Source organism: Conger conger, chromosome 9 (assembly GCF_963514075.1).
Source record: "Conger conger chromosome 9, fConCon1.1, whole genome shotgun sequence".
NCBI lineage: Eukaryota > Metazoa > Chordata > Actinopteri > Anguilliformes > Congridae > Conger > Conger conger.
In genome coordinates this window covers 53659660-53686821 of record NC_083768.1, presented here as the reverse complement: position 1 = coordinate 53686821, position 27162 = coordinate 53659660, and the positions used below count along the sequence as shown (strand labels likewise).

The 27162-nt window shown below is 40.4% G+C and overlaps 3 protein-coding genes and 1 long non-coding RNA gene across 6 annotated transcripts in view; 2 read left to right on the top strand and 2 right to left on the bottom strand.

Moving 5' to 3' along the window:
* zgc:85777 (uncharacterized protein LOC405871 homolog) overlaps positions 1 to 2553 on the top strand; it is a 35883-nt gene extending 33330 nt beyond the window's left edge. The window contains exons 8-9 of the mRNA XM_061255627.1: positions 721 to 871; positions 1906 to 2553. Coding sequence (XP_061111611.1) covers positions 721 to 871; positions 1906 to 1996 — 242 coding nt within the window. The 3' untranslated portion in view covers positions 1997 to 2553. The remainder of the gene's footprint in view (positions 1 to 720; positions 872 to 1905) is intronic.
* A 1565-nt stretch (positions 2554 to 4118) lies between these two features.
* Positions 4119 to 7059, bottom strand: LOC133137384 (BET1 homolog). The gene is made up of 4 exons (XM_061255629.1): positions 6900 to 7059; positions 6290 to 6399; positions 6131 to 6187; positions 4119 to 5709 (listed from the first exon to the last, which is right to left on the bottom strand). The coding sequence occupies exons 1-4, from the start codon at positions 6916 to 6918 to the stop codon at positions 5554 to 5556; spliced, it is 342 nt and encodes a 113-aa protein (XP_061111613.1). The 5' UTR covers positions 6919 to 7059; the 3' UTR covers positions 4119 to 5553.
* LOC133137385 (uncharacterized) lies at positions 6694 to 11783 on the top strand. 3 transcript variants are annotated; one of them, XR_009709600.1, is made up of 3 exons: positions 6694 to 6868; positions 9951 to 10101; positions 11136 to 11783. It is a non-coding gene; the product is annotated as an uncharacterized LOC133137385 (long non-coding RNA). The 3 variants fall into 3 exon arrangements; XR_009709601.1 differs by lacking the exon at positions 6694 to 6868 and adding an exon at positions 6986 to 7098; XR_009709599.1 differs by lacking the exon at positions 6694 to 6868 and having other exon boundaries at positions 7470 to 10101.
* Positions 11784 to 13348: 1565 nt separating this feature from the next.
* On the bottom strand, positions 13349 to 16570 carry LOC133137383 (BET1 homolog). Its single transcript, XM_061255628.1, has 4 exons — positions 16413 to 16570; positions 15803 to 15912; positions 15644 to 15700; positions 13349 to 15222 (listed from the first exon to the last, which is right to left on the bottom strand). Exons 1-4 carry the CDS (start codon positions 16450 to 16452, stop codon positions 15067 to 15069), a joined length of 363 nt encoding a protein of 120 aa, XP_061111612.1. The 5' UTR covers positions 16453 to 16570; the 3' UTR covers positions 13349 to 15066.
* Positions 16571 to 27162: the final 10592 nt, after the last annotated feature.

The following is a 27162-nucleotide window of genomic DNA, read 5'->3' as shown; positions in this document are numbered from 1 at the left end:
ATGAAACTATATCCACCATATAAGCATGATTGTTTAACCAAAGTCTATGAAGCCTATATAAGTTCATATAAGTTCCTAGGTTGTATCTTAGTCAGTTGCCAGGTATTCATAAGAGCCAGCATGAGGTGTTATTGCATAATGCAAGACATTTGGTGTAATTAAAGTATATGAAGCATATGAGCATATATGTTTAATAAAAATCTGTATAGCCTATATACGACTCTGAGTCTATATAGACTGCTAGGGTGTTACTAATCAATTGCTAGGCATTTATTCCAGCCAATCAGAGAGGTGAGATGTTACAGCTTTGGTCTCATGGCACACCATGTATGCAGTCAGTTATGAGCTCTCTGCTAGAGGGCAGATGCTATTGCGACATCAGAGGGTTCCATCAGACACACGGCTAACTTGCATATCAAATGTGGGTTGGCTGAACTGCAGAATGTCCATTCGAAAGAGACTGGAGTGTGAAGAAACCATTTAGAGTTCAGGTTTGCATTCGATCACATCCAGATTCATTGTAAGACATTTAAACCAGGGTTGCCCAAATCTTTTGCACCACACTGTACAAAGATTTGGGTCAAGGGCCTTGTTTTGTTGTACATATTGGATTCAAACTCGGAAGCATTTATATTTCAGATAATTTGTTGACTTGCTCATTTACATGGTTTACAAGGTAAATTTAAGCGATGTCATCTTTCTTTTATCTTCCCCTCTCAGCTCTGTATATTAAAGGCAATGATGTCACAAAGCTGGCTTCCATGGCCAAGCTGAAAGCAGGACGCCTGGTTCGAGAAGTAGGGGACAGCTGCCTGCAATACTGGGGAGGGATGGGCTTCACAAGTGAAGTTCTGGTCAGTCGGTTTTACAGGTGAGTCCGCAAAGCAGGGATATGCTAGGAGAAAAGATAATGGGAAACAGTCGACAAACCAAATCTCGCCAGTACCAACTGCAACTGGGGTGTGATTGGCCATAGTGTTGCCTGCTTGGTGCCCAATGGTGGGTCTTTCACAATGTAGAGCGTAGACCTCTGAGGCGTTGGCTATGCAGCTCAGCAGGTGGGTTTAGTAGTGAATGAAAAGAAGCATCAGACTGTGCTTACTGAGCGTCCTAAAGTGTCAATTTTTTATTTTATGTAGATAAAACCAGACAAAAGTGCAGGACCAGGAGCGACCACCCCCCTTATATTATGGATGTAACATGAGATCTTTGCTTATTTTATGTCTAATTAGTAATTCACAATAGAGCATATCCAGTGCTAATAGTTACAATATGCGCAGTTACAATATAAATACATCTAAAGCTGATCCAGGATCAGTGCTTACAAACCAGAATTTGTTTAGGAGAAATTCCAGCTCCCTTCCCGGTTTCAAATCATGCTTTATACTGGTTGCACAGCAGTGACACCTAGCGATGTGGCTCAGCGGGGTGCTTTTCATGTTGAGGGATTGTTGACCATTATTATTGATTCTTTACTAATCAATTTATATTGAGGTTTCCATGTAAATATTGTACAACCCATACAATATAATTTCTAGGTGTGCATGTGGGCAGTCACTATTCTGAGGGTTAATGGCTATTGTCTCTTGTGCATGTTTCTCTACCCCCCAGAATGGATGTTGTAACTGAAGTAATCAGGTGTTTTCTCATTAACTGAACGTTTGAATTGCTCTTAATTCTACTCCCAAGACAATCCTAGTCCAGAACAAATGTCGTCTTTCAGATCATTAACAAGAAAAGGTTCATAAAATAACCTAGTGAGCCTCGAGATGACAAATGGGTTTGCACTGTGTCATACAGCTCATCTCTGCAAAGTGTAATGATGTTCATCAGAGCATTTGTGGAAATGTGAAATGCCACCATCATCTTTGAACCAAAACTGCTGTTTCATTGTCCATAATTCAGGGACTCCAGGCTGATGTCAATTGGTGCTGGAGCTGATGAAGTCATGCTGTCCATTATATGCAAGTACATGGACACCTTACCCAGGAAATGATGTCATATTACATTTACATATTAACTACTCAGAACTATCACAATAAGTGCACTTCTTTATCCTTGATCATTTACTCATTTTGTTCAAAGCTGACATGTAAAAAGATATTTGAAATGTTTAATTGTTTTGGATTTTGCAATCTTGTTGATGCAGTCTTCCAGAATAAATGGGGAAAAAATGGCTCAAAATTCATTCATTACACATCCACACTGTATTATGATCAGAGCACCAATTCCTTTAATATTAATGGCTAAATTTGAATAGCTCTGTAGTCTACAGGACATTAATCAGTTAAACACCCCTGCTGAATGGCAAAATACCAGTCTAAGAGGGACTTTGTGTTAGTGTTAATCCCAAAATGCAGGTGTTGCAAAAGTTTCTTCCCAATATGCAAACAAAAATAGTTTCTTACATGTAGAAAGATATTTAATGTATATTTTGTAATCCAGTTGATGTATAGGAAATGCAATGCCTTTAAGAATAAATGCAAAAAACAGTAGTTTTTTTATTAATGTTTTTAATATTGAATCTGAAAATAAAATGGTTAATATTCTTGACCCATTTTGACTACAGACATATTCCTTGTCTCTTGAAAGGTACCCTTGGGGGGGTTGTTTTCCCAAGAGCCAGGATTACTATCTTACTAAAGCAGCTTGTGAATACAACGCTGGACAATTCCGGTATCAAACTGATAACTTAACTCCGGAGAAATTTAAGTGAACAATTGAATTAAATGAAATTGAAAATTTACTTTATCTGTGGATCCCCCCCCCCCCAGCTCGTTTTGCCTCCCCAACGATTCCACAATAAGGAATTATTGTCACCGAAGGCATCATAAAATAGCGAGTTAACACTTTCAAATGGTATATCATGTGACCAGATTGATCTTAATAAAAGGAATGAAAGCAAATAAACCCATTCTGGTGTGAATACAGGCTTTGTTTGGGTAATAGGTGATAATTTGTATATCACTTTTACATATAGCATCATAATGCATTGGACAGTGACATTTGTTATTTTGCTTCTGTAATCTAGATCTTTGAGTTTGAAAGGAGACAATGAGCAGTGCTGACTGTCAGCTTTAATTTGAGGGTATTCTCATGTATATCAGATAAACCATTTAGAAATGGCAGCACCTATTGTGTATGGTCCCCCCATTTTAAGGTACTACAAGTATTTGAGAGCTATAAGTATAGAGAGCTGTTGATGTCAAGTCTTGATTCTAGACATTGCAATGCATTTGGAGATCGTTGTTTCAGTCTGACAACATGAGACCGCAGTGTCAATGCAAATGTATGGCCGTTATAAGGCTCAGAAATTAAAATCAATCAGGAACAATGCAGAAATGGGCATGCCCAAGTCAACAGTTTGGTTCATTTTAACAAGAATAAAAAATAAAATAAAAACTGGTGAACTCAATTGTCAAAACACCCGGTAGACCGAGGAAGACCACAGTAGTGGATGACCAGAGAATACATAATGGTGAAGAAAACCCCCCTGACAACAGTCTAAGAAATCAAAAATTCTCTCCTGGATGCAGGTGTAGATCAGTCAGTCTACCATACATAGACTACACCAGCAGGATGACAGACGGTACACTATAGGATGCAAACCACTGATAAGCCTGAACAACAGAAGGGCAAGATTACAGTTTGCTAAAGAATCCTAAGAGTTCTGGAACAAAGTCTTGTGGACAGATGAGACAAAGATCAACATGTACCAGAGTGATGGAAAGAGGAAAGTGTGGAGAAAAGGAAATGCCCATGATCCAAAGCATACCACCTCATCTGTGAAACATGGTGGAGGGGGAGTTATGGCCTGGGCCTGTATAGTTGCCAGTGGAATGGACTGACTCATGTCTTCATCAATGATGTGACTGCAGACAGAAGTAGAACAATGAATTCTGAACTCCACAGAAATATTTTGTCAATAAACAGTTAATCTGATATGGATGGAAATAACCTCAAATTAAAGCTGACCGTCTGCATTTCAACCTCATTATCATTGTATCCTCACTGATCACTGTATATCTGATGAATGGAAACATTTCTGTTAACAAAATTAACCACAGCAAGTGCTTCTCATTAAAGTTCTTATTAAATCCCTCAAGAGGACACAAAAGTGATATACAGAAATAGTTTATTTGTGTTGTGTTATTCCATACAGGTAGGAGAACATAAACAGAGATGATGTAAATGACACTGGACATCTAGCTCGATATGGAAGAACTGCATATGTCAAAGTGAAAGTTTCCGGGTCCAAATTCACATTCGCCAGAAATGTGTTATGATCAGTTCTCTAATTACATTACATTACATTATTGGCATTTAGCTGACGCTCTTATCCAGAGCGACGTACAGTTGATTAGACTAAGCAGGAGACAATCCTCCCCTGGAGCAATGCAGGGTTAAGGGCCTTGCTCAAGGGCCCAACGGCTGTGCGGATCTTATTGTGGCCACACCGGGGTGTGTCTCAGTCATTTACCTTAACCACTGGGTACAGGCCGCCCATTCTTTAAATTGGATGGCTATTTGAAACCCAGAGTAATATGAACAGCTCCATTTAGTTTACTGGACATATAAATATTCAGTTAAACACCCCTGCTGAAGAAAAATATCATATCCTTGGATGAAAGGTAAGTGGTAAGGTAAGTGTCATTTTGGGGAAAACGAGACAAGAATTGTACAGTTTAAGACTGCTTCAAAAATTGTACATTGACCCAAATGTCAGCAGTTAAAAGTAATATTAGTTAATGATGTTTTCCCTTACACCTTTCCAAAAATAGTTTGGCCTATATATGGATAAAAAAAAAAACAATGTAGCTTTCCAGTGGAGTAAATCCATATTCAAACAGTATCAATACTTTCTGCGGGAAACATAAACTCACCGTGTTCCGAACACCAAGTTAGCTCACCATGTTCCGAACAGTGCAACTTTAATGACTAAAAATAAAAAGAAATACTTCTGTGCAGTTGTTTGTCGTTTTCTCTATACTTATTAGTCCAATTCACATCGATCAAAGTGGTTTGAGAGTCAATAAGCAAAAACTACAATTGAATGGACGTTAACTTCAGGTGGAAGCGGCCGCTTCCCTGTGTTCTGGTTGGAAAACAGTGAATCTACGTTAGACTCAACAATATAAACTATTATTCATTGCTATTTCTTAAATTATCAAAAATGATTTGATAATGGTTTTACCTTCTCACAATTTGAAGTACTGAAATAATTTACATGCAGATGACATCCTGCAGAACTACTAGCTACATGAAAACCTTTCTATGTATGAGAAGCAATGTCATTTCCCCCACTAACCGGATCAAGAAAATATCACATCAGACCCTTTTACACTCTAAAAAATGTGTGACTGGTGGATGGTAATGATCCATGGCAGTGTTTTTCCTTCTCGATTTGCAAGAGCATCATCCACTACATTGTACATCTTCAATTAAAGAAATGTGGGATGACGTTACAGATTCACATTCATTATAAAAAGTGATGCTCTTTTCATCCTGAGTACACGGTCCAGAAAAGCATGGCACAAATTGGAGAGATCGGTATCACCTAAGTTTGATCACCCAATAGAGGACGAAGAAGACAAAAAGTGCAAACAGAAACACGTAGCAGAAGATCCGGGTTTGACTGCCCCTGGCCAGAAGCTTCAGTCTACCCATAGTAGCCCCCAAAAGACCACCAGAAGACTCAAAATCTGTGTCCTGTGTTGAAACAAACCAGGAGAACTCTGATGCAGATTTCATCAGTTATGTTAAACTAAAAAGAAAATGCCCAGAAAATAGTCAAATCTTTAGGCCTTAACACTTTTTTGTGCTGTGATCTACAGTAAAAATATGCTAGCATGTTCATCCTCCATAATGCATGCACCTGATTAGCTATCACAGAAGGTTGGGATACTGGACAGAAACACCTCCCAGTGTAATATCATAGCCCAAGCCCAACAGATTCATAGCTAAACTTAGGTCTGTGACAGTGAGCACGCATCCAAACCATTTTTGATTGAAATTTGACCCATAATATTGTGTACAACATTAGCTTTACAGGGAAGTTGTTTTGGAAACCTAAATGTATTAATTATTCTTAGATTGTATGTTTTTAGCTGTAAGGAAAGGAAAATCTTACCATATCTTGCAACACTTTATTTTGGTCCTTAACTTCAGTTCCAATATCAATTGAAAGCTGAAAAAGAAGGTACACAATTAGCTTTTAATTGCTTCAATTTACATAGTTTCATTTAGCATTAATGAACAGAATTCTCCAATTCCAGTATCCCATACTTACATGTTTCAAAGCACTGACTTTGGCTCTTAAACCCTCTTGTAAATGTTCGTTTTCTTCCTCATAAACACTGTATCCACTTGCCACATAATTTCCTGTTTGTGCCCCTTCGCCTATTGATAAGCACGGAGTAAACAGCCAAGTAATTAAACAGGTTTTGTGAATTTTGAGTTGAAATGTCCTTTTTACTCATTTGCATTAAGTTTGTCTTATTTGCCTGGTAGAAGCTATGGCAAGTTGTCATCTTTTCCGAACTTGTAGCAAACTACTACAACAATAATAATAAGCTGGACTGATCAGAAAAGATTCGTGGTATTTGGATATTTGTGATTTCGTGTAGCTATACAAAGCTAGCTCCCTCCACTTTGAACACAAACACATTACCTAGCTAAGTAGCGTTAGGCATTCTGATGACGAACACAACTGGCTGGATTCTACATCATTGACCCAAAAAACATGATAAACTAGTAAAACACGGGATAGATTAGCTCAAACGCTTTTGCATTTGTTTTTGCAAAACCGCTGAAGTTAGACATCTATTCTGTCTAATTTGCCATTTACCATTCAAGCTATTCCAGCATGGTAGGTACATTGACTGAACCATTTCTCTTACCTAATCCAGGGCGCCTCATTTTGATCTCTTGAAAATGCAGGGAATATAGTATGCGATGCGGGTTTATAATATATTATAGAACTAAAGAAAAGCGTTCTACGTGTACTGTGTTCCCTTATTATATTAACGTAAAGCCGTTGCACAACGCCACGACACCATACGGAAACCAGGACGCCTACGCTTCTGCTTTGTTATCTGGGTAAAGTAGTTCATACAAGAAATCAATTTGGTAAAAAATGTGCTCGGTTGACTAATTGATTTCAGAACCATTACCTAAAGCGTTTTTCTCCATAATTAATTAAAGATAAGAGCAAACACGTTGTCTATTATAGAACGTGTTTATCTTCTACGAACGATGTATAAAAAGTAAAACTACAATCCCCAGATAAACGTCACAAGCCTTCACTGTTTGCCGATTTGCGTTAGCCACCCTAACAATAACGAAAATAACAAAAACGTTTTTTTTTTCTTTACTCGCGAATTCACTTTCACTTTTGCACTGGCACCTACCGAGTCATAATATATTTTCGTTATTGTTAGGGTTTACAAATGAATTGGGTCCAAGCTAAGATGACTGTGGCAGGAGGGGGGTGCACAGCTGGTCTTGGGCTGCAGCTCAGGGTCAGGAGGGGGTGCTCAGGAAACTTGGGCTAGAGCTCTGGGCAGGTGCCCAGCGCAGGGAGAATAGGAAAGAAACATTGTTAGGGGGTTCAGATGGTAGTTGATCAAGCAGAGCAGGAGAGAGAGGTGCCTGCGTGTGATGAGGAAAACTCTCGCAGAATAAGGCTATGGAACTTGGTTTGGTGTCAATAGCACAAACTGAGAGGTGTATTAACGTAAAAAAATAAAAAATAACGAGCTGTGCATTTCCTGGTGGTGCAAGGGTGTTGCTAGGTGATTGATAAGTCATTGCCATAGTGTTGCTAGGTGGTAGATAGGGCATTGCTAGGTGGTTGCTAGATGGTTGCTAAGCTGTTTCTAGGGTTGCTAGGTGGTTGATAGGGCGTTGCTATGGTGTATCTAGGTGGTTGCTATGGTGTTGCTAGTGGTTGATCAGGTGTTATTATGTGGTTGCTAGAGTGTTGCTATGGTATTGCTTGGTGGTTGATAGGGCATTGCTAGGTGGGTGATGGCTTTGCTAGGGTGTATCTAGGTGGTTGCTATGGTGTTGCTAGTGGTTGCCAGAGTGTTGCTAGGTGGTTGATAGTGCATTACTAGGGTATATCTAGGTGGTTGCTAAGGTGTTGCTAGTGGTTGATCAGGTGTTGCTATGTGGTTGCTAGAGTGTTGCTATGGTGTTGCTTGGTGGTTGATAGGGCGTTGCTAGGGTGCATCTTGGTGGATGCTGTGGTGTTGCTCGGCGGTTGCTAAGTGATGCCAGTTTAAGGTGTTGGTCGATTGTTGCGAAGGTGTTGCTAGGTGGTCGATGTTAACTGGTTGCTAGGGTGTTATTAGGTTGTTGCAATAGTCTTGCAAGGTGTGTTAGGTGGTTTCTAGGGTGGTGCTAGGTGGCTGCTAATGTGTTAGGCTGTTGCTACATGGTTGCTATGGTGTTGCTAGGGCGTCACTATGGTGTTGCTAGGTGGTTGCTAAGGTGTTGCTAGGGTGTTGCAAGGTGGATGCAAAGTTGTTGCTTGTTCATTGGTAAGGTGTTACGAGGTGTTTGTTATGCTGTTGCTAGGTGGTTGCTATGGTCTTGCAAGGTAGTTGCTAAGATGTATTAGGTTGTTGCTTGGGTGTTGCTTGGTGGTTGCTAAGGTGATGTCCAGTGGTTGAAATGTGTTTGCTAAGGTGGTTACTAGGGTGTTGTTCGGTGCTTGCTCAGTGGTTGCTAACATGATGTCCAGTGGTTGAAATGTGGTTGCTAAGGTAGTTTGCTTGGGTGTTGTTTGGTGGTTGCTAAGATGTTGCTTGGTGGTTGCTGAGGTGTTGCTAGGTGGTTGCTAACGTGATGTCCAGTGGTTGAAATGTTTGCTAAGGTGGTTACTAGGGTGTTGTTCGGTTTGTGCATGGCCATCGTGCTGCTGTGATCTGTCGTTTCATCTTTGCACACTGTGCAAAGCACTATATTATTGGGTTTTTGCTTAAAGAATTCCCACTTTGGATGCTCATGTTTTTTGGATGAACTCTCTCCCACACTCTCAGCTGGGTTTGCCGCCGCCATGTTCAAAACGATACGAAGCGTCTGTTATATATCCAAATCAACGAAATTACATGGTCGATATCATTGACAACGTCGACTAATCGTTGCAGCCCTAGTGGTTGCTAGGCATTTATAATAGCCAATCAGAGAGGTGATGTGTTACAGCATAATGCAAGGCAATTAGTTTCATGAAACTATATCCACCATATAAGCATGATTGTTTAACCAAAGTCTATGAAGCCTATATAAGTTCATATAAGTTCCTAGGTTGTATCTTAGTCAGTTGCCAGGTATTCATAAGAGCCAGCATGAGGTGTTATTGCATAATGCAAGACATTTGGTGTAATTAAAGTATATGAAGCATATGAGCATATATGTTTAATAAAAATCTGTATAGCCTATATACGACTCTGAGTCTATATAGACTGCTAGGGTGTTACTAATCAATTGCTAGGCATTTATTCCAGCCAATCAGAGAGGTGAGATGTTACAGCTTTGGTCTCATGGCACACCATGTATGCAGTCAGTTATGAGCTCTCTGCTAGAGGGCAGATGCTATTGCGACATCAGAGGGTTCCATCAGACACACGGCTAACTTGCATATCAAATGTGGGTTGGCTGAACTGCAGAATGTCCATTCGAAAGAGACTGGAGTGTGAAGAAACCATTTAGAGTTCAGGTTTGCATTCGATCACATCCAGATTCATTGTAAGACATTTAAACCAGGGTTGCCCAAATCTTTTGCACCACACTGTACAAAGATTTGGGTCAAGGGCCTTGTTTTGTTGTACATATTGGATTCAAACTCGGAAGCATTTATATTTCAGATAATTTGTTGACTTGCTCATTTACATGGTTTACAAGGTAAATTTAAGCGATGTCATCTTTCTTTTATCTTCCCCTCTCAGCTCTGTATATTAAAGGCAATGATGTCACAAAGCTGGCTTCCATGGCCAAGCTGAAAGCAGGACGCCTGGTTCGAGAAGTAGGGGACAGCTGCCTGCAATACTGGGGAGGGATGGGCTTCACAAGTGAAGTTCTGGTCAGTCGGTTTTACAGGTGAGTCCGCAAAGCAGGGATATGCTAGGAGAAAAGATAATGGGAAACAGTCGACAAACCAAATCTCGCCAGTACCAACTGCAACTGGGGTGTGATTGGCCATAGTGTTGCCTGCTTGGTGCCCAATGGTGGGTCTTTCACAATGTAGAGCGTAGACCTCTGAGGCGTTGGCTATGCAGCTCAGCAGGTGGGTTTAGTAGTGAATGAAAAGAAGCATCAGACTGTGCTTACTGAGCGTCCTAAAGTGTCAATTTTTTATTTTATGTAGATAAAACCAGACAAAAGTGCAGGACCAGGAGCGACCACCCCCCTTATATTATGGATGTAACATGAGATCTTTGCTTATTTTATGTCTAATTAGTAATTCACAATAGAGCATATCCAGTGCTAATAGTTACAATATGCGCAGTTACAATATAAATACATCTAAAGCTGATCCAGGATCAGTGCTTACAAACCAGAATTTGTTTAGGAGAAATTCCAGCTCCCTTCCCGGTTTCAAATCATGCTTTATACTGGTTGCACAGCAGTGACACCTAGCGATGTGGCTCAGCGGGGTGCTTTTCATGTTGAGGGATTGTTGACCATTATTATTGATTCTTTACTAATCAATTTATATTGAGGTTTCCATGTAAATATTGTACAACCCATACAATATAATTTCTAGGTGTGCATGTGGGCAGTCACTATTCTGAGGGTTAATGGCTATTGTCTCTTGTGCATGTTTCTCTACCCCCCAGAATGGATGTTGTAACTGAAGTAATCAGGTGTTTTCTCATTAACTGAACGTTTGAATTGCTCTTAATTCTACTCCCAAGACAATCCTAGTCCAGAACAAATGTCGTCTTTCAGATCATTAACAAGAAAAGGTTCATAAAATAACCTAGTGAGCCTCGAGATGACAAATGGGTTTGCACTGTGTCATACAGCTCATCTCTGCAAAGTGTAATGATGTTCATCAGAGCATTTGTGGAAATGTGAAATGCCACCATCATCTTTGAACCAAAACTGCTGTTTCATTGTCCATAATTCAGGGACTCCAGGCTGATGTCAATTGGTGCTGGAGCTGATGAAGTCATGCTGTCCATTATATGCAAGTACATGGACACCTTACCCAGGAAATGATGTCATATTACATTTACATATTAACTACTCAGAACTATCACAATAAGTGCACTTCTTTATCCTTGATCATTTACTCATTTTGTTCAAAGCTGACATGTAAAAAGATATTTGAAATGTTTAATTGTTTTGGATTTTGCAATCTTGTTGATGCAGTCTTCCAGAATAAATGGGGAAAAAATGGCTCAAAATTCATTCATTACACATCCACACTGTATTATGATCAGAGCACCAATTCCTTTAATATTAATGGCTAAATTTGAATAGCTCTGTAGTCTACAGGACATTAATCAGTTAAACACCCCTGCTGAATGGCAAAATACCAGTCTAAGAGGGACTTTGTGTTAGTGTTAATCCCAAAATGCAGGTGTTGCAAAAGTTTCTTCCCAATATGCAAACAAAAATAGTTTCTTACATGTAGAAAGATATTTAATGTATATTTTGTAATCCAGTTGATGTATAGGAAATGCAATGCCTTTAAGAATAAATGCAAAAAACAGTAGTTTTTTTATTAATGTTTTTAATATTGAATCTGAAAATAAAATGGTTAATATTCTTGACCCATTTTGACTACAGACATATTCCTTGTCTCTTGAAAGGTACCCTTGGGGGGGTTGTTTTCCCAAGAGCCAGGATTACTATCTTACTAAAGCAGCTTGTGAATACAACGCTGGACAATTCCGGTATCAAACTGATAACTTAACTCCGGAGAAATTTAAGTGAACAATTGAATTAAATGAAATTGAAAATTTACTTTATCTGTGGATCCCCCCCCCCCCAGCTCGTTTTGCCTCCCCAACGATTCCACAATAAGGAATTATTGTCACCGAAGGCATCATAAAATAGCGAGTTAACACTTTCAAATGGTATATCATGTGACCAGATTGATCTTAATAAAAGGAATGAAAGCAAATAAACCCATTCTGGTGTGAATACAGGCTTTGTTTGGGTAATAGGTGATAATTTGTATATCACTTTTACATATAGCATCATAATGCATTGGACAGTGACATTTGTTATTTTGCTTCTGTAATCTAGATCTTTGAGTTTGAAAGGAGACAATGAGCAGTGCTGACTGTCAGCTTTAATTTGAGGGTATTCTCATGTATATCAGATAAACCATTTAGAAATGGCAGCACCTATTGTGTATGGTCCCCCCATTTTAAGGTACTACAAGTATTTGAGAGCTATAAGTATAGAGAGCTGTTGATGTCAAGTCTTGATTCTAGACATTGCAATGCATTTGGAGATCGTTGTTTCAGTCTGACAACATGAGACCGCAGTGTCAATGCAAATGTATGGCCGTTATAAGGCTCAGAAATTAAAATCAATCAGGAACAATGCAGAAATGGGCATGCCCAAGTCAACAGTTTGGTTCATTTTAACAAGAATAAAAAATAAAATAAAAACTGGTGAACTCAATTGTCAAAACACCTGGTAGACCGAGGAAGACCACAGTAGTGGATGACCAGAGAATACATAATGGTGAAGAAAACCCCCCTGACAACAGTCTAAGAAATCAAAAATTCTCTCCTGGATGCAGGTGTAGATCAGTCAGTCTACCATACATAGACTACACCAGCAGGATGACAGACGGTACACTATAGGATGCAAACCACTGATAAGCCTGAACAACAGAAGGGCAAGATTACAGTTTGCTAAAGAATCCTAAGAGTTCTGGAACAAAGTCTTGTGGACAGATGAGACAAAGATCAACATGTACCAGAGTGATGGAAAGAGGAAAGTGTGGAGAAAAGGAAATGCCCATGATCCAAAGCATACCACCTCATCTGTGAAACATGGTGGAGGGGGAGTTATGGCCTGGGCCTGTATAGTTGCCAGTGGAATGGACTGACTCATGTCTTCATCAATGATGTGACTGCAGACAGAAGTAGAACAATGAATTCTGAACTCCACAGAAATATTTTGTCAATAAACAGTTAATCTGATATGGATGGAAATAACCTCAAATTAAAGCTGACCGTCTGCATTTCAACCTCATTATCATTGTATCCTCACTGCTCACTGTATATCTGATGAATGGAAACATTTCTGTTAACAAAATTAACCACAGCAAGTGCTTCTCATTAAAGTTCTTATTAAATCCCTCAAGAGGACACAAAAGTGATATACAGAAATAGTTTATTTGTGTTGTGTTATTCCATACAGGTAGGAGAACATAAACAGAGATGATGTAAATGACACTGGACATCTAGCTCGATATGGAAGAACTGCATATGTCAAAGTGAAAGTTTCCGGGTCCAAATTCACATTCGCCAGAAATGTGTTATGATCAGTTCTCTAATTACATTACATTACATTATTGGCATTTAGCTGACGCTCTTATCCAGAGCGACGTACAGTTGATTAGACTAAGCAGGAGACAATCCTCCCCTGGAGCAATGCAGGGTTAAGGGCCTTGCTCAAGGGCCCAACGGCTGTGCGGATCTTATTGTGGCCACACCGGGGTGTGTCTCAGTCATTTACCTTAACCACTGGGTACAGGCCGCCCATTCTTTAAATTGGATGGCTATTTGAAACCCAGAGTAATATGAACAGCTCCATTTAGTTTACTGGACATATAAATATTCAGTTAAACACCCCTGCTGAAGAAAAATATCATATCCTTGGATGAAAGGTAAGTGGTAAGGTAAGTGTCATTTTGGGGAAAACGAGACAAGAATTGTACAGTTTAAGACTGCTTCAAAAATTGTACATTGACCCAAATGTCAGCAGTTAAAAGTAATATTAGTTAATCCCAAAATGTTTCTTCCCTATATGAAATGGTCTATGATGTTTTCCCTTACACCTTTCCAAAAATAGTTTGGCCTATATATGGATAAAAAAAAAACAATGTAGCTTTCCAGTGGAGTAAATCCATATTCAAACAGTATCAATACTTTCTGCGGGAAACATAAACTCACCGTGTTCCGAACACCAAGTTAGCTCACCATGTTCCGAACAGTGCAACTTTAATGACTAAAAATAAAAAGAAATACTTCCAGATCAGCTTTGGTTTTGTGTGTGTGTGTGTGTGTGTATATATATATATATATATATATAAAGTACACATACCTTAATTTTTCATAAATACTTGGTACAAGTCATGTACACGATCCATTTCAGTAAACAGTGATAATAGTGCCCTACTATGACATTATGGTGGGGAACATGTTGCAACCAGAGACGAACTGGGCAGACTTATGTGTTTGAACCATCATAAGCTAACATGGTCTTCCAAACACAGGGATGTTGTGCAGTTGTTTGTCGTTTTCTCCATACTTATTAGTCCAATTCACATCGATCAAAGTGGTTTGAGAGTCAATAAGCAAAAACTACAATTGAATGGACGTTAACTTCAGGTGGAAGCGGCCGCTTCCCTGTGTTCTGGTTGGAAAACAGTGAATCTACGTTAGACTCAACAATATAAACTATTATTCATTGCTATTTCTTAAATTATCAAAAGATTTGATAATGGTTTTACCTTCTCACAATTTGAAGTACTGAAATAATTTACATGCAGATGACATCCTGCAGAACTACTAGCTACATGAAAACCTTTCTATGTATGAGAAGCAATGTCATTTCCCCCACTAACCGGATCAAGAAAATATCACATCAGACCCTTTTACACTCTAAAAAATGTGTGACTGGTGGATGGTAATGATCCATGGCAGTGTTTTTCCTTCTCGATTTGCAAGAGCATCATCCACTACATTGTACATCTTCAATTAAAGAAATGTGGGATGACGTTACAGATTCACATTCATTATAAAAAGTGATGCTCTTTTCATCCTGAGTACACGGTCCAGAAAAGCATGGCACAAATTGGAGAGATCGGTATCACCTAAGTTTGATCACCCAATAGAGGACGAAGAAGACAAAAAGTGCAAACAGAAACACGTAGCAGAAGATCCGGGTTTGACTGCCCCTGGCCAGAAGCTTCAGTCTACCCATAGTAGCCCCCAAAAGACCACCAGAAGACTCAAAATCTGTGTCCTGTGTTGAAACAAACCAGGAGAACTCTGATGCAGATTTTATCAGTTATGTTAAACTAAAAAGAAAATGCCCAGAAAATAGTCAAATCTTTAGGCCTTAACACTTTTCTGTGCTGTGATCTACAGTAAAAATATGCTAGCATGTTCATCCTCCATAATGCATGCACCTGATTAGCTATCACAGAAGGTTGGGATACTGGACAGAAACACCTCCCAGTGTAATATCATAGCCCAAGCCCAACAGATTCATAGCTAAACTTAGGTCTGTGACAGTGAGCACGCATCCAAACCATTTTTGATAGAAATTTGACCCATAATATTGTGTACAACATTAGCTTTACAGGGAAGTTGTTTTGGAATCCTAAATGTATTAATTATTCTTAGATTGTATGTTTTTAGCTGTAAGGAAAGGAAAATCTTACCATATCTTGCAACACTTTATTTTGGGACTTAACTTCAGTTCCAATATAAATTGAAAGCTGAAAAAGAAGGTACACAATTAGCTTTTAATTGCTTCAATTTACATAGTTTCATTTAGCATTAATGAACAGAATTCTCCAATTCCAGTATCCCATACTTACATGTTTCAAAGCACTGACTTTGGCTCTTAAACCCTCTTGTAAATGTTCGTTTTCTTCCTCATGAACACTGTATCCACTTGCCACATAATTTCCTGTTTGTGCCCCTTCGCCTATTGATAAGCACGGAGTAAACAGCCAAGTAATTAAACAGGTTTTGTGAATTTTGAGTTGAAATGCCCTTTTTACTCATTTGCATTAAGTTTGTCTTATTTGCCTGGTAGAAGCTATGGCAAGTTGTCATCTTTTCCGAACTTGTAGCAAACTACTACAACAATAATAATAAGCTGGACTGATCAGAAAAGGTTCGTGGTATTTGGATATTTGTGATTTCGTGTAGCTATACAAAGCTAGCTCCCTCCACTTTGAACACAAACACATTACCTAGCTAAGTAGCGTTAGGCATTCTGATGACGAACACAACTGGCTGGATTCTACATCATTGACCCAAAAAACATGATAAACTAGTAAAACACGGGATAGATTAGCTCAAACGCTTTTGCATTTGTTTTTGCAAAACCGCTGAAGTTAGACATCTATTCTGTCTAATTTGCCATTTACCATTCAAGCTATTCCAGCATGGTAGGTACATTGACTGCACCATTTCTCTTACCTAATCCAGCGCGCCTCATTTTGATCTCTTGAAAATGCATGAATATAGTATGCGATGCGGGTTTATAATATATTATAGAACTAAAGAAAAGCGTTCTACGTGTACTGTGTTCCCTTATTATGTTAACGTAAAGCCGTTGCACAACGCCACGACACCATGCGGAAACCAGGACGCCTACTTTGCTTCTGCTTTGTTATCTGGGTAAAGTAGTTCATACAAGAAATCAATTTGGTAAAAAATGTGCTCGGTTGACTAATTGATTTCAGAACCATTACCTAAAGCGTTTTTCTCCATAATTAATTAAAGATAAGAGCAAACACGTTGTCTATTATAGAACGTGTTTATCTTCTACGAACGATGTATGAAAAGTAAAACTACAATCCCCAGATAAACGTCACAAGCCTTCACTGTTTGCCGATTTGCGTTAGCCACCCTAACAATAACGAAAATAACAAAAACGTTTTTTTTTTCTTTACTCGCGAATTCACTTTCACTTTTGCACTGGCACCTACCGAGTCATAATATATTTTCGTTATTGTTAGGGTTTGTGTGCCCATGAATAGTCGTAACTCCCTAGCAGTTCATTTTATGTTTTCAGTTTAAATATTATATTAAATATAAAATATGAAAATGTTCAACGTTACAATCGTTACACCCTCCCACTATAGACTAGAAGTTAATTCGTCATGAAAATTTGGGTTCATTTAGCAATGCTTTTACACAATAAAATGACACGGGTCACAAAATCTGTTGAAAATCACTGAAAATTCTCGGTCTCAAATTGTGGATTCTACACCTTGGTCAATTAATTAGAATTTACATTTTAATTGCTTAATTAGGCCAATTTTCAAATGCCCATATCTTCAGAACTGCTGGTCCATATCTAAGCATACAGCCTATTTTCTTGACACAGAGATATCTGCAATATACACTCACTGACCACATGTACTGTACATGAACTGTACATGTAAAGGATTGAAATCCACTCGAAAATTAATTGAATACAATCCAGTATTATACTGAATCTAAACTATGAATTCAACACAAAAACTATGTTTAAAGTGAGAAATAATGTCATAATGGTTGGCAAAAGCCAAAAAAGACAGGAAATTCACAGACAGGAAGCACTGAGAACATTATCTTGACCTATGCACTGACAATATCATATTCAACTGGTCGTTGTTGAGCATTGGTTGTATTCCAAAATGATTGCCTGTGCTGTAGAGGAAGTAATATTTGAGTTTGTTCTTTCATGCCGAGGTTGCCGCCTGAAGTAGTGCATGAGGAACCGAAAGTAAATTAATTTTTGCTTCGTGCTTCTAGAACTAGTTATCATTCATTGGAAAGGTCTGAATTGTTGCTGCTCGCAGAATTTTGGGGTGAGTCATGGGTAGGAAAAAGTAGTGTCTCCGCACTCCGAATATTGTTGATTCAACTTGCCGTAGATAAAGGATAGTTGGGAGAGATGGTGGACGCAGATGCTGCTTTGAAAATAAAATTGGCTGAGTTAGAGTTGGAAAAGGAAAAAAGGAAATAACGTCAATTGGAGTTGGAATTAGAAAAAGAGAAATTACGAGTGCAGTTAGAGTTGGTCCTTGAACGAGAAAAACAAAAAGATTTGGCAATTTCGTGAGTGGCAGTTCTCATTACCTGCTAGTGAACGGTCAACGGTCAATGAAAGTTTTACGGGAATGCCTGAACAAGAGAAGAGTAACATAACGCATAATTTGCAACTAGTTCCAAAATTCTATGAAAAAGATCCGGAAACATTTTTTCAGCTGTTTGAAAGCGTCTAGAAAGTGGGAGGAGACTGATCAAATCTTGTTGCAGTGCGTCTCCACCTGGGAAGGCTCAAGAGGCATTAACTGCATTGCATAGTAACATCTCATCTTATAAAGAGGTGAAATATGCTGTTTAAAATAGTCCCAAAATTGGACGATTTGGTACCATCTGGGTGGGCAAATTCTAGATGTGATTTTTTTAGTTTTTTAGATGTGATTTTTTATGTTTTGATATGATAGACCTTTTGGTTTGGCAGCTTATTAGTGGTTATCACCTCCTAAAGGTATGGACTGGTTTTGTTCAAAACCGGAGTTTTGCTCCCCTTCGCATGATTCGCTTGTAGCTCGGGCTGTGGGGGTGCTAGAGACATGAGTTATTGTTATGCGCCTGAGTCTCCTGAACATGTAGAAGTCAGACAGGACATACCAAGACGCCTTCCTTGAGCCCGGTCGTACTTGGGATGTCTCCGATGAGCTCTTCAAGAAGCTGCAGGAAGTCACATGCCGCATGTATGTACCCTCTACAAAAACGACATCTGTCAACCTTCTTCGGTACCAACTTTTCTGCACCAGACGTGGAGAGGTCGAGTCCAGCCAGCTTCCACCTTGTGAGGATTGCCTATTTATGCATTCCATTCGGGCCAACTATCAGGCTGCAATCTGGAGACGGTCTCTTCAAACCCAGCCATCTGTACCAAGCCCCAAGGACCACAGGTGGACCACAGATGATCAAGGGCAGCTGGAAATCCAGTGGATGTGCGGTTCCCCAGCACCAGATGCTTGCAGTTTCTCTCCTGCAAGTGTGTGAGGTCGTGCAAACCACCACAGTGCACATGTATCAACAATGGCCTGAAGTGCACAAACCTGTGGAAACTACAAACCTGTGCCAACCAACACAGTGAGGAAGAGCCTGCTGCACATCTGACAGACTCAGATTGTGTAGCAATAGCAATCGATTGGTTTATAATATATTATGTGAGAAATTAAATGGGATTGGACTTTTCAAGTAATCTATTGTTAGCCTATTTCTGCAAATATCAGGACAGAAGAAAAATCAATATCACTTTTAATACAGTAAAAAGTACAAATAGTTTCTGGCATCCAACAGGTCAAGATGTGAATGAAGAGGTAACAGTGACACCTATAGTGGCCTGGAGGCTACAAGTAACAATTGATAAGTTTTACAGTAGGGGCCTGTCTTATACACAATATAATAGTACTACTTAAAGAGATGCTAGTGTGAGTGACTGGCACTGGAAAAACTTCATTAAGAAGATGTTGGTGTGCTGAAGAAGGGAGTCATGAGGCAAATGAGATAGTGGTTTCATTAACCAAAAATAACCAACAAAAATCAGGAAACATAAATTTGCAGCCCTGGGATGCTACAAATATAATTTAAATCAAAACCACTTCCACAGCCTCACAGGACGCAGTACTCTCTCTCACCAAGGTCAGAATGACCAGCTTATATACATCTTCCTCAGCCCTACATTGGTTGGACTGAACCATTATCCCAGGTACAGGGTAGGCTATACAAGAGGAGGTATCATAAATGTTCTTAAGATGTAAATGAAAAATATATTTTCAAACATTATATAGGTTGACTGTTGGGACTCCATACACCTACAGGTTTCACTGCCTTGTGGGCTAAATAAATGTATCTGTGGTCCGTGGATAAACCAACAAGGTCTATCACATCAAAAGATAATCTAGGGATGTATAGTAATTAATTACTGGCTTTATCCAATGTTCTGGAAAGATATGGAAATTAACACATATTTTAAGTAGATAATGCATCATTTGCATATTTAAACATAAAAATTCAGAAAACTTTTAATACAAAAAAATTATAGTCTTTATGTAAGTAACCAACTGAGGAAGTTTCATGGTGAAATGTTTTACCCTTTTTAACTTTTCTGGTGGAGCCAAAAAAAGTCCCCTGCTATATTTTGCTCCCCTTCGCGTTATTTGCTCGTAGCTCGGGCTGTGGTTTGGTTGATAGAGACATGTTCTTTCTGCACCTGAGTCTCCTGAACACGTAGAGACCAACCCCGAGTCGATCAGAGCTTCCTACGCTGAGCTATGGTAACTTTCCCGCACCTACCGCACAATACCTCCGGAAAACCGCAAAAATGAGGCATTCACCGGTAGGGGGTAGGTGCGGAAAAGTGACCATAGCTCGGCCTAGGAAGGTCTGGAAGGTCGACTCAGGGTTGATCTCTACATGTTCAGGAGACTCAGGTGCATAACAATAACCGCAGGCTCATGTCTCTAGCACCCCCACAGCCCGAGCTACAAGCGAATCATGCGAAGGGGAGCAAAATATGGCAGGGGACTTTTTTTGGCAAAACTCCGGTTTTGAACAAAAGCAGTCCATACCTTTAGGAGGTGATAACCACTAATAAGCTGCCAAACCAAAAGGTCTATCATATCAAAACATAATCTAGGGATGTATAGGACTAAAAAATTCACATCTAGAATTTGCCCACCCAGATGGTACTGAAAAATGGTTTGGCCCAAGGACTAAAAGTCTATGAGCTCCTACCTGAAAGTTATATGCAGAGATTCAGGAAATGGAAACGTGCTATTCAGCAAATGCATGTTGACTTTGTCAGAGAGTTAACTAATCACTTTACTCGGTGGTGTAAATCTTCTGACGTTTTAACATTTGAATCATTCAGTGAGTTGGGCATTCTTGAGCAGTTCAAAAATTTAATTTCTTACATCAGTGAACGTGCCCCGAGTACTGCTGCCTCTGCCGCTGTATTGGCTGATTATGTTCTTACCCATAAAAACTTTTCGAACCGGGGGGGAGTGATTTCCCCTCACCTCGTTCTCACTCTGGTGGGAGTACTTCTGCCCCTGTAGTCAGGTCTGTTCCTGGTACAGATGGTAAATTTGTTCCTACCCGTGTATGCCATGCTTGTAATAATAAGGGTCACTGGCAAAACGAGTGTCCAATTTCTAAAACTCAGAAGCCTACTTCCGTTGTGTACACAAAGCCAATGTCTTTAGCTGTCTCTGAATGTTCACCTACAGCAGCTGCCTCTCATGTGGGGTTGTCAGGAAAAAAGGAACTTTCCAATGCAGAAATTGTGGAAGCAGAGTATAGCCTTTTTATTTCTGACGGTTATGTTTCCTTTGTAGTCTCAGTAAAACACCTGTGCGCATTTAGAGACACCAGCGCCACTCAAACTTTAATTCTTTATAATGTGTTGCCCTTTTTAATGCAAGTCCTCTGCTACTGGGGAGAATAGAATGTCCTGGTTCGTGGTATTGGTCTAATTCCCATGAGTGTACCTTTGCACAGGGTTCATTTGGACTCTGATCTGGTGCGGGACGATGTGGTGGTTGGTGTCCGGCCCTCCTTGCCTGTGGAAGGAGTGGAAGTTATTCTTGGCAATGATCTAGCTGGTGGTAAGGTCTGGAAAAACATTCAACCTGTGGTGGTTATACCAGATCCAGTTTCTTCCGGGGAGTTGGATGAACTCGCTAAACTGCACCCCTCAGTGTTTCCTGTGTGTGCAGTGACGCATGCTATGGCTCAAGACCGCACCCAGCTAGAGTCTAAAATTGAGTTTAGTACTGCTCAGGCGAAGTGCTGCTCGCCCTCATGGCTGAATACCACAGATGTTTCTTTTGATGTATCCTGAGAGTCAGGGGTCCTTGGAAAGATTTAATTAATTAATTAATTCATTATCCTAACCCGCTTATCCTGAACAGGGCCCCTGGGGGGCTGGAGCCTATCCCAGCATACAATGGGGCAAAAGGCAGGAATACACCCTTGACAGGTCGCCAGTCCATCGCAGGGCACACACAGCATTCACTCACACACTCATACCTATGGGCAATTTAGACTCTCCAATCAGCCTAACCTGCATGTCTTTGGCCTGTGGGAGGAAACCGGAGTACCCAGGGGAAACCCACGCAGACACGGGGAGAACACGCAAACTCCGCACAGAGAGGCCCCGGCTGACGGGGATTCAAACCCAGGACCTCCTTGCTGTGAGGTGGCAGTGCTACCCACTGCACCATCCGTGCCACCGGAAAGATTTCACCAAACTTTAAAATCTATGTTGGGGGCTTATTGTGTAGAGCTGGTAAGTGACTGGGAAGAGGGTTTACCATGGTTGCTCTTGCCAATTAGGGAAGTGGCAGTTTCTCACAGTTCGTGGCCCTTTAACGGTGTTGGTTGATAGTTGGAAAAAGGTGTACCCTTCCCCGACTGCTTGACTATGTGACTGGTTTCAAGCTGAAGCTTTATCCAGCCTGCGTCTTGGCTAAGAAAGATCTTACTGTCTCACAAGACAGAATGAAGTGTTTATTTGATCACCATGCTAAAAACCGCCAGTTTCAGCCAAGGGATCAAGTTTTGGCGCTCTTGCCTGTTCTGGGATCTCCAATTAAGGCAAAGTTGAGTGGTCCTTATATGGTGGACAAGCGCCTTACTTATCGAAACTATTTGATTCAGACCCCTCATAGGAAAAAGCGAGTGCAGCTTTGTCACATTAACCTTTTAAAACCCTATTATTCTTCTCCTCCTGTGGTGGCAGTAGAGAAGGATGGGGAGGAGACTTTGAAAATGGTTGAATGTAAATCTGTGCTCACAACTGTATCTGTGTCTGCCCAGGAAGTTGGAAATGGGGTGTTCAAGTCTGCCATAGAGGAGGATTTCCAAACCCCCCCAGATTGTGTCTTCCAAGGTCGGTTGAAATGTTGCAGACCCCAAGTTCTCAGTTCAGTCACTTATTTCCTGCTCAGTGTTTGCACGTCATTAAAGTAATTAAGTCACACCCGTGTTTGTTTGTTTTCGGATACCCCTTCTAGAACCACTGTCCTGCATGATAGACGTGGGAGATACCACTCCAATTAAGTCTTTCCACAGTGGTTGCCCCTCTGACTGATCTTCTTGGAAAAAACAAGGTGTTTGATTTGTCACCCCTCTGTCAAGAAGGTTTTGCGTCTCTACTCTGTAGCACTCCTGTGCTCGCTGCTCCTCGTTTTGGCAAGCCTTTCAAAATCCAGGTTGATGAGCGGCATTGGAGCTGGCACTGTGACCTCACAGTTTCCTACTTCTCCAAAAAATTCAATGCTTACCAATGCAACTATTCTGTCATTGAAAAAGAAGCATTAGCGCTTATTTGGGCATTACAACATTTTGAGGTGTATGTGGGGACAAGTACAGCGCCGATTGTGGTGTTTACTGACCACAATCCCCTGACGTTTCTGCATTCCATGCAGAACCCTAACCAACGGCTTATGCGCTGGTATCTCTACCTGCAGTTTTAACCTCCCATATTAAAGAATATAGTGGCGGATGCACTCTCTCAAGCTCCCATCTAGTCTGTCGGTCTGTCCCTCTCTCTCTCCCTCTCTCTCAGTGCGCGGCTGGGGTTGGGGTGAGGGTCAGTTGGATGTTGGATCTTCAGGAGTGGGGGGTTGGTGACCACTAGTCTGGATGTTTCGGAGCCTGACCGGTCTGGGGAGTTTGAGTGCATGCTAGCCTAGATGTGCTCTGTATTGTGTTGCAGGGCTATGTGGTCTGAACTGGTGCAGCGTTGGTATCCCTCCCTTCCCCTGAAATGGTCTAATTGTTGATTAGATAATTGCTTGATGAGTCACCAATTTTCCTGGGTGTTTGCACCTGAGAGACCCTTGATAAGTGGCTTCACCCAGATGCTCAAGAGATTGATTTCTCACCCCGTGCTGGGCCTTTGACGGTGGTTGTTGGTATTGAGGACTTGGTCTTCCTTATTTTATTTTGGAGTTCCACACTCCACTTGCACTCACACTCAAACATCCCTAAAACTGATTCACTCTGACATGCATTCAGACATAAACACATTATTGCAAACTCTTAAAATCTATTTTCCTTGTCTGGTCTCCATGTTTTGTTGTTAATTAACTATATTGCTAGCTATGATAGCTATCCATGTAATTAATGTAGTGGCGGGCAGTGAAAGAGAATGAGCAGAGAAGATGTCATGCCTGATGCCAGGATGTGCTAGCTGTTGATAGCGGCAAATCTGGAGATAACGTTACATTAAGGCAATGTCGTTTTGTAAGCTTGGCTAGCTAGCTAGAAGTTGCCATTATAGCTAAATTGTCCTATTTAACACAGGTAGCTAGCTACCGCAATTAGCTAGTAATGTTAATGTTACTTTACCACCAAGCCAATATAGACTAGCTAGCTAAGCATAAAAGCATAGAGCTAGCCAGCTACTCCAACAAGACACATCGATAGACATTTGATGGCTAGAATAACTACAGACTAACCAGAGATGCTGTTTTTTGTGGTGTAAAGTATGTTACCCATTTATCCAGGGTCAGACATAATGTTCCTTAGATATTTTGCGAAATCAGATCCTAGAGCAGCATGGCAACAAAAGCCTGAAGTATAGATAGATAGATAGATAGATAGATTGCTAGGGAAGTAACATGTTAGTTGGTGTAAAACATTTTTTAAATTTAAGGTGACTAGCTTAATTATAACTTTGTACAGTTGTGTCGCTAGCTACTCGTAACTAACATGATAGTTAGCTATCAATAGCTAATGTTAGCTGAGCTAACTGCCATCTTGAAAGTGGTCAGAAATAGCCTGTCATGACAAAGAGTGTGTCCCATTAGCTGGAAAGTGCATACTCCTTAACTCCACTATAACGCTTCTCCACTCTGTGCTCTGGAAATATATAGCATATATATATATAACACCCAGCATTAATGATCAGTAATCTCAGTAATTTGTCCCCTGATAACTGACATATGAAGCGTCATATGGCATAGGTTATGTTTCACTAATGTACAGAAATGTTTCTGAATTAGTGTATGTGAGAGGCAACCGACAATAGCCAAGAACATAAAACTGTTACAGTACATGGTGTTGAGATCGTACACATTGGGATTCTGGGATTAGCCTATGGAGCTGGTCAAACTGGTCAACCAGCTGTTTCAAAACCTAGCTCAAGGTGTCTTTTTCAGCAGGGGTTGATATTGGCTTACGAAGATGGACAGGGAGGTAACGTCATACAAGCAACGAGAAAACAATGATAAGGACCAGGTCTCGTTTGGTTGTAGCCTATCGAGATAGCAAAGTATGCCTTTGAAGTACACACAAGCTAAATGACACGAAAAACATTGCCTGCTATTCACACTCCATTTTGGCTCCATATGGCTCTGGCAATGTATAATCCGTATGTTCCATGAGGCACCTGGCTCGCAGTTGCGCAATGCCTTACATTATCCCTGGCAGAGTCACTGGCTAACAGACGAGCAAATTTTTCACCATTCATTTTCACACACACACACACACACACACACACACGCTTCACTTCTTGGCACAAACAATCGCAAGACTGTTTCAATAATATGTACAACTTTTCTTGCAGCTCTGGTAAATAAAGCTTTTTTGAGGCCTTGCTCACAATTCATTCTGTGGCAACACAATGACCTAACGATAAACTGTATTTGAGAATCTTGATCATATAATTAATGTGGCATTAATTAATGGCATTTGGCAGACGCTCTTATCCAGAGCGACGTACAACAAAGTGCATACCCATAACCAGGGATAAGCGCGCTGAAAGACCCTAGAGGGAAAAACTATTTAAACTGCTACCTGCACAAAAATTTTTTATCGCAATACCGCAACACGCGAACAAACCTTAAAAAATGATTTTATGTCGCTTACCTAGCCATACACTGCTTACCTAGCCAAACTAAACATCCTGATACACAAGTAAATCACAGAAAGACAACAGTCAAGGTTTACAGGGAGGTAGGGAGGGACAGGGAGAGGTGCAGCTTGAAGAGGTGTGTCTTCAATTTGCGCTTGAAGATGGGAAGAGATTCTACTGTTCTGACCTCAATGAGGAGATCGTTCCACCACCGTGGAGCCAGAACAGACAGTAGTCGTGAGTGTGAGGTGGAAGTTCGGAGAGGGGGAGGTCCCAAGCGGCCTGTGGAGGCTGAATTAAGAGGTCTGGCAGGGGTGTAGGATCTGATGATTTTTTTTAGAGGTAAGCTGGGGCAGACCCCTCTTACTGCTTGGAAGGCTAGCACCAATGTTTTGAATTTGATGCGAGCCATGACAGGCAGCCAGTGGAGGGAAGTAAGCAGGGTGGTGACGTGTGAGTGTTTGGGAAGGTTGAAGACCAGACGAGCTGCTGCATTCTGGATAAGTTGATGGCGGACGCTGGGAGGCCAGCCAAGAGGGAATTGCAGTAGTCCAGGCGGGACAAAACCATCGCTTGGACCAGGAGCTGGGTCGAGTAGGGGGTGAGAAAGGGGCGGATTCTCCGTATGTTGTATAGGTCACCGCTGCAATTTTCTCGGAAAGGGACAGTCTGCTCTCCATCACCATGCACAGGGTGATGGCATCAGTGTGGTATCCCCTAGGGAAATAAAGATCTGAATGGTGTCAGATCTTTAGACAAAATGCTATTTGACAAAGGAAACTTGGTAAACACAAAACGCATTTTTAAAACTATTATTTCATTTATTTAATGAAAGAAGTTATCAAACATCATATATAGCATCACCTTAGCAACAACAATAACTTCAATGCCTCCTATAATTTCTTGCATTGTAAGGTATTAGTGATGCGGTACCACTCCAGATAAGGAATGATATCTCAGAAACAACAAAAACATTTTGTTGAAAATTTGATACATTGCGAAATAAAGTTTTTTTTGCAGATAAACTTTGTAAAATGCACAAACTACAACTCCAACAAGTCCAACAATTATTATGGCCATTCAAGAAGATAATTAGTGCCTTCACTATTTTTGTTTGTGTAGCGTGGTTAGCTCAGCTAGTTCGCTAGTAAGCATGGTGAAGTGCAGTGAAAGCAAAGGCTTGTTGCAGGTTACCTCGACAACACTCCCTGATGATGTAACCCTCAAATTAAAAAAAGAATGTCTTTAGCTGACTGGTAATGCGTTTGTGAGAGTGAGAGGCTGGGGTTCAAATCC

What these genes read in the sequence shown, in the direction of transcription:
- LOC133137384 (XM_061255629.1), bottom strand. An exon ending in AAGTCAGTGCTTTGAAACAT is followed by an intron (nt 6,188 to 6,289) that starts GTAAGTATGGGA and finishes CTTCTTTTTCAG; the next exon opens with CTTTCAATTGATATTGGAAC. An exon ending in ATAAAGTGTTGCAAGATATG is followed by an intron (nt 5,710 to 6,130) that starts GTAAGATTTTCC and finishes GTTTCAACACAG; the next exon opens with GACACAGATTTTGAGTCTTC.
- LOC133137383 (XM_061255628.1), bottom strand. Translation starts at nt 16,452, where the DNA reads ATGCATTTTCAAGAGATCAAAATGAGGCGCGCTGGATTAG. An exon ending in AAGTCAGTGCTTTGAAACAT is followed by an intron (nt 15,701 to 15,802) that starts GTAAGTATGGGA and finishes CTTCTTTTTCAG; the next exon opens with CTTTCAATTTATATTGGAAC. An exon ending in ATAAAGTGTTGCAAGATATG is followed by an intron (nt 15,223 to 15,643) that starts GTAAGATTTTCC and finishes GTTTCAACACAG; the next exon opens with GACACAGATTTTGAGTCTTC.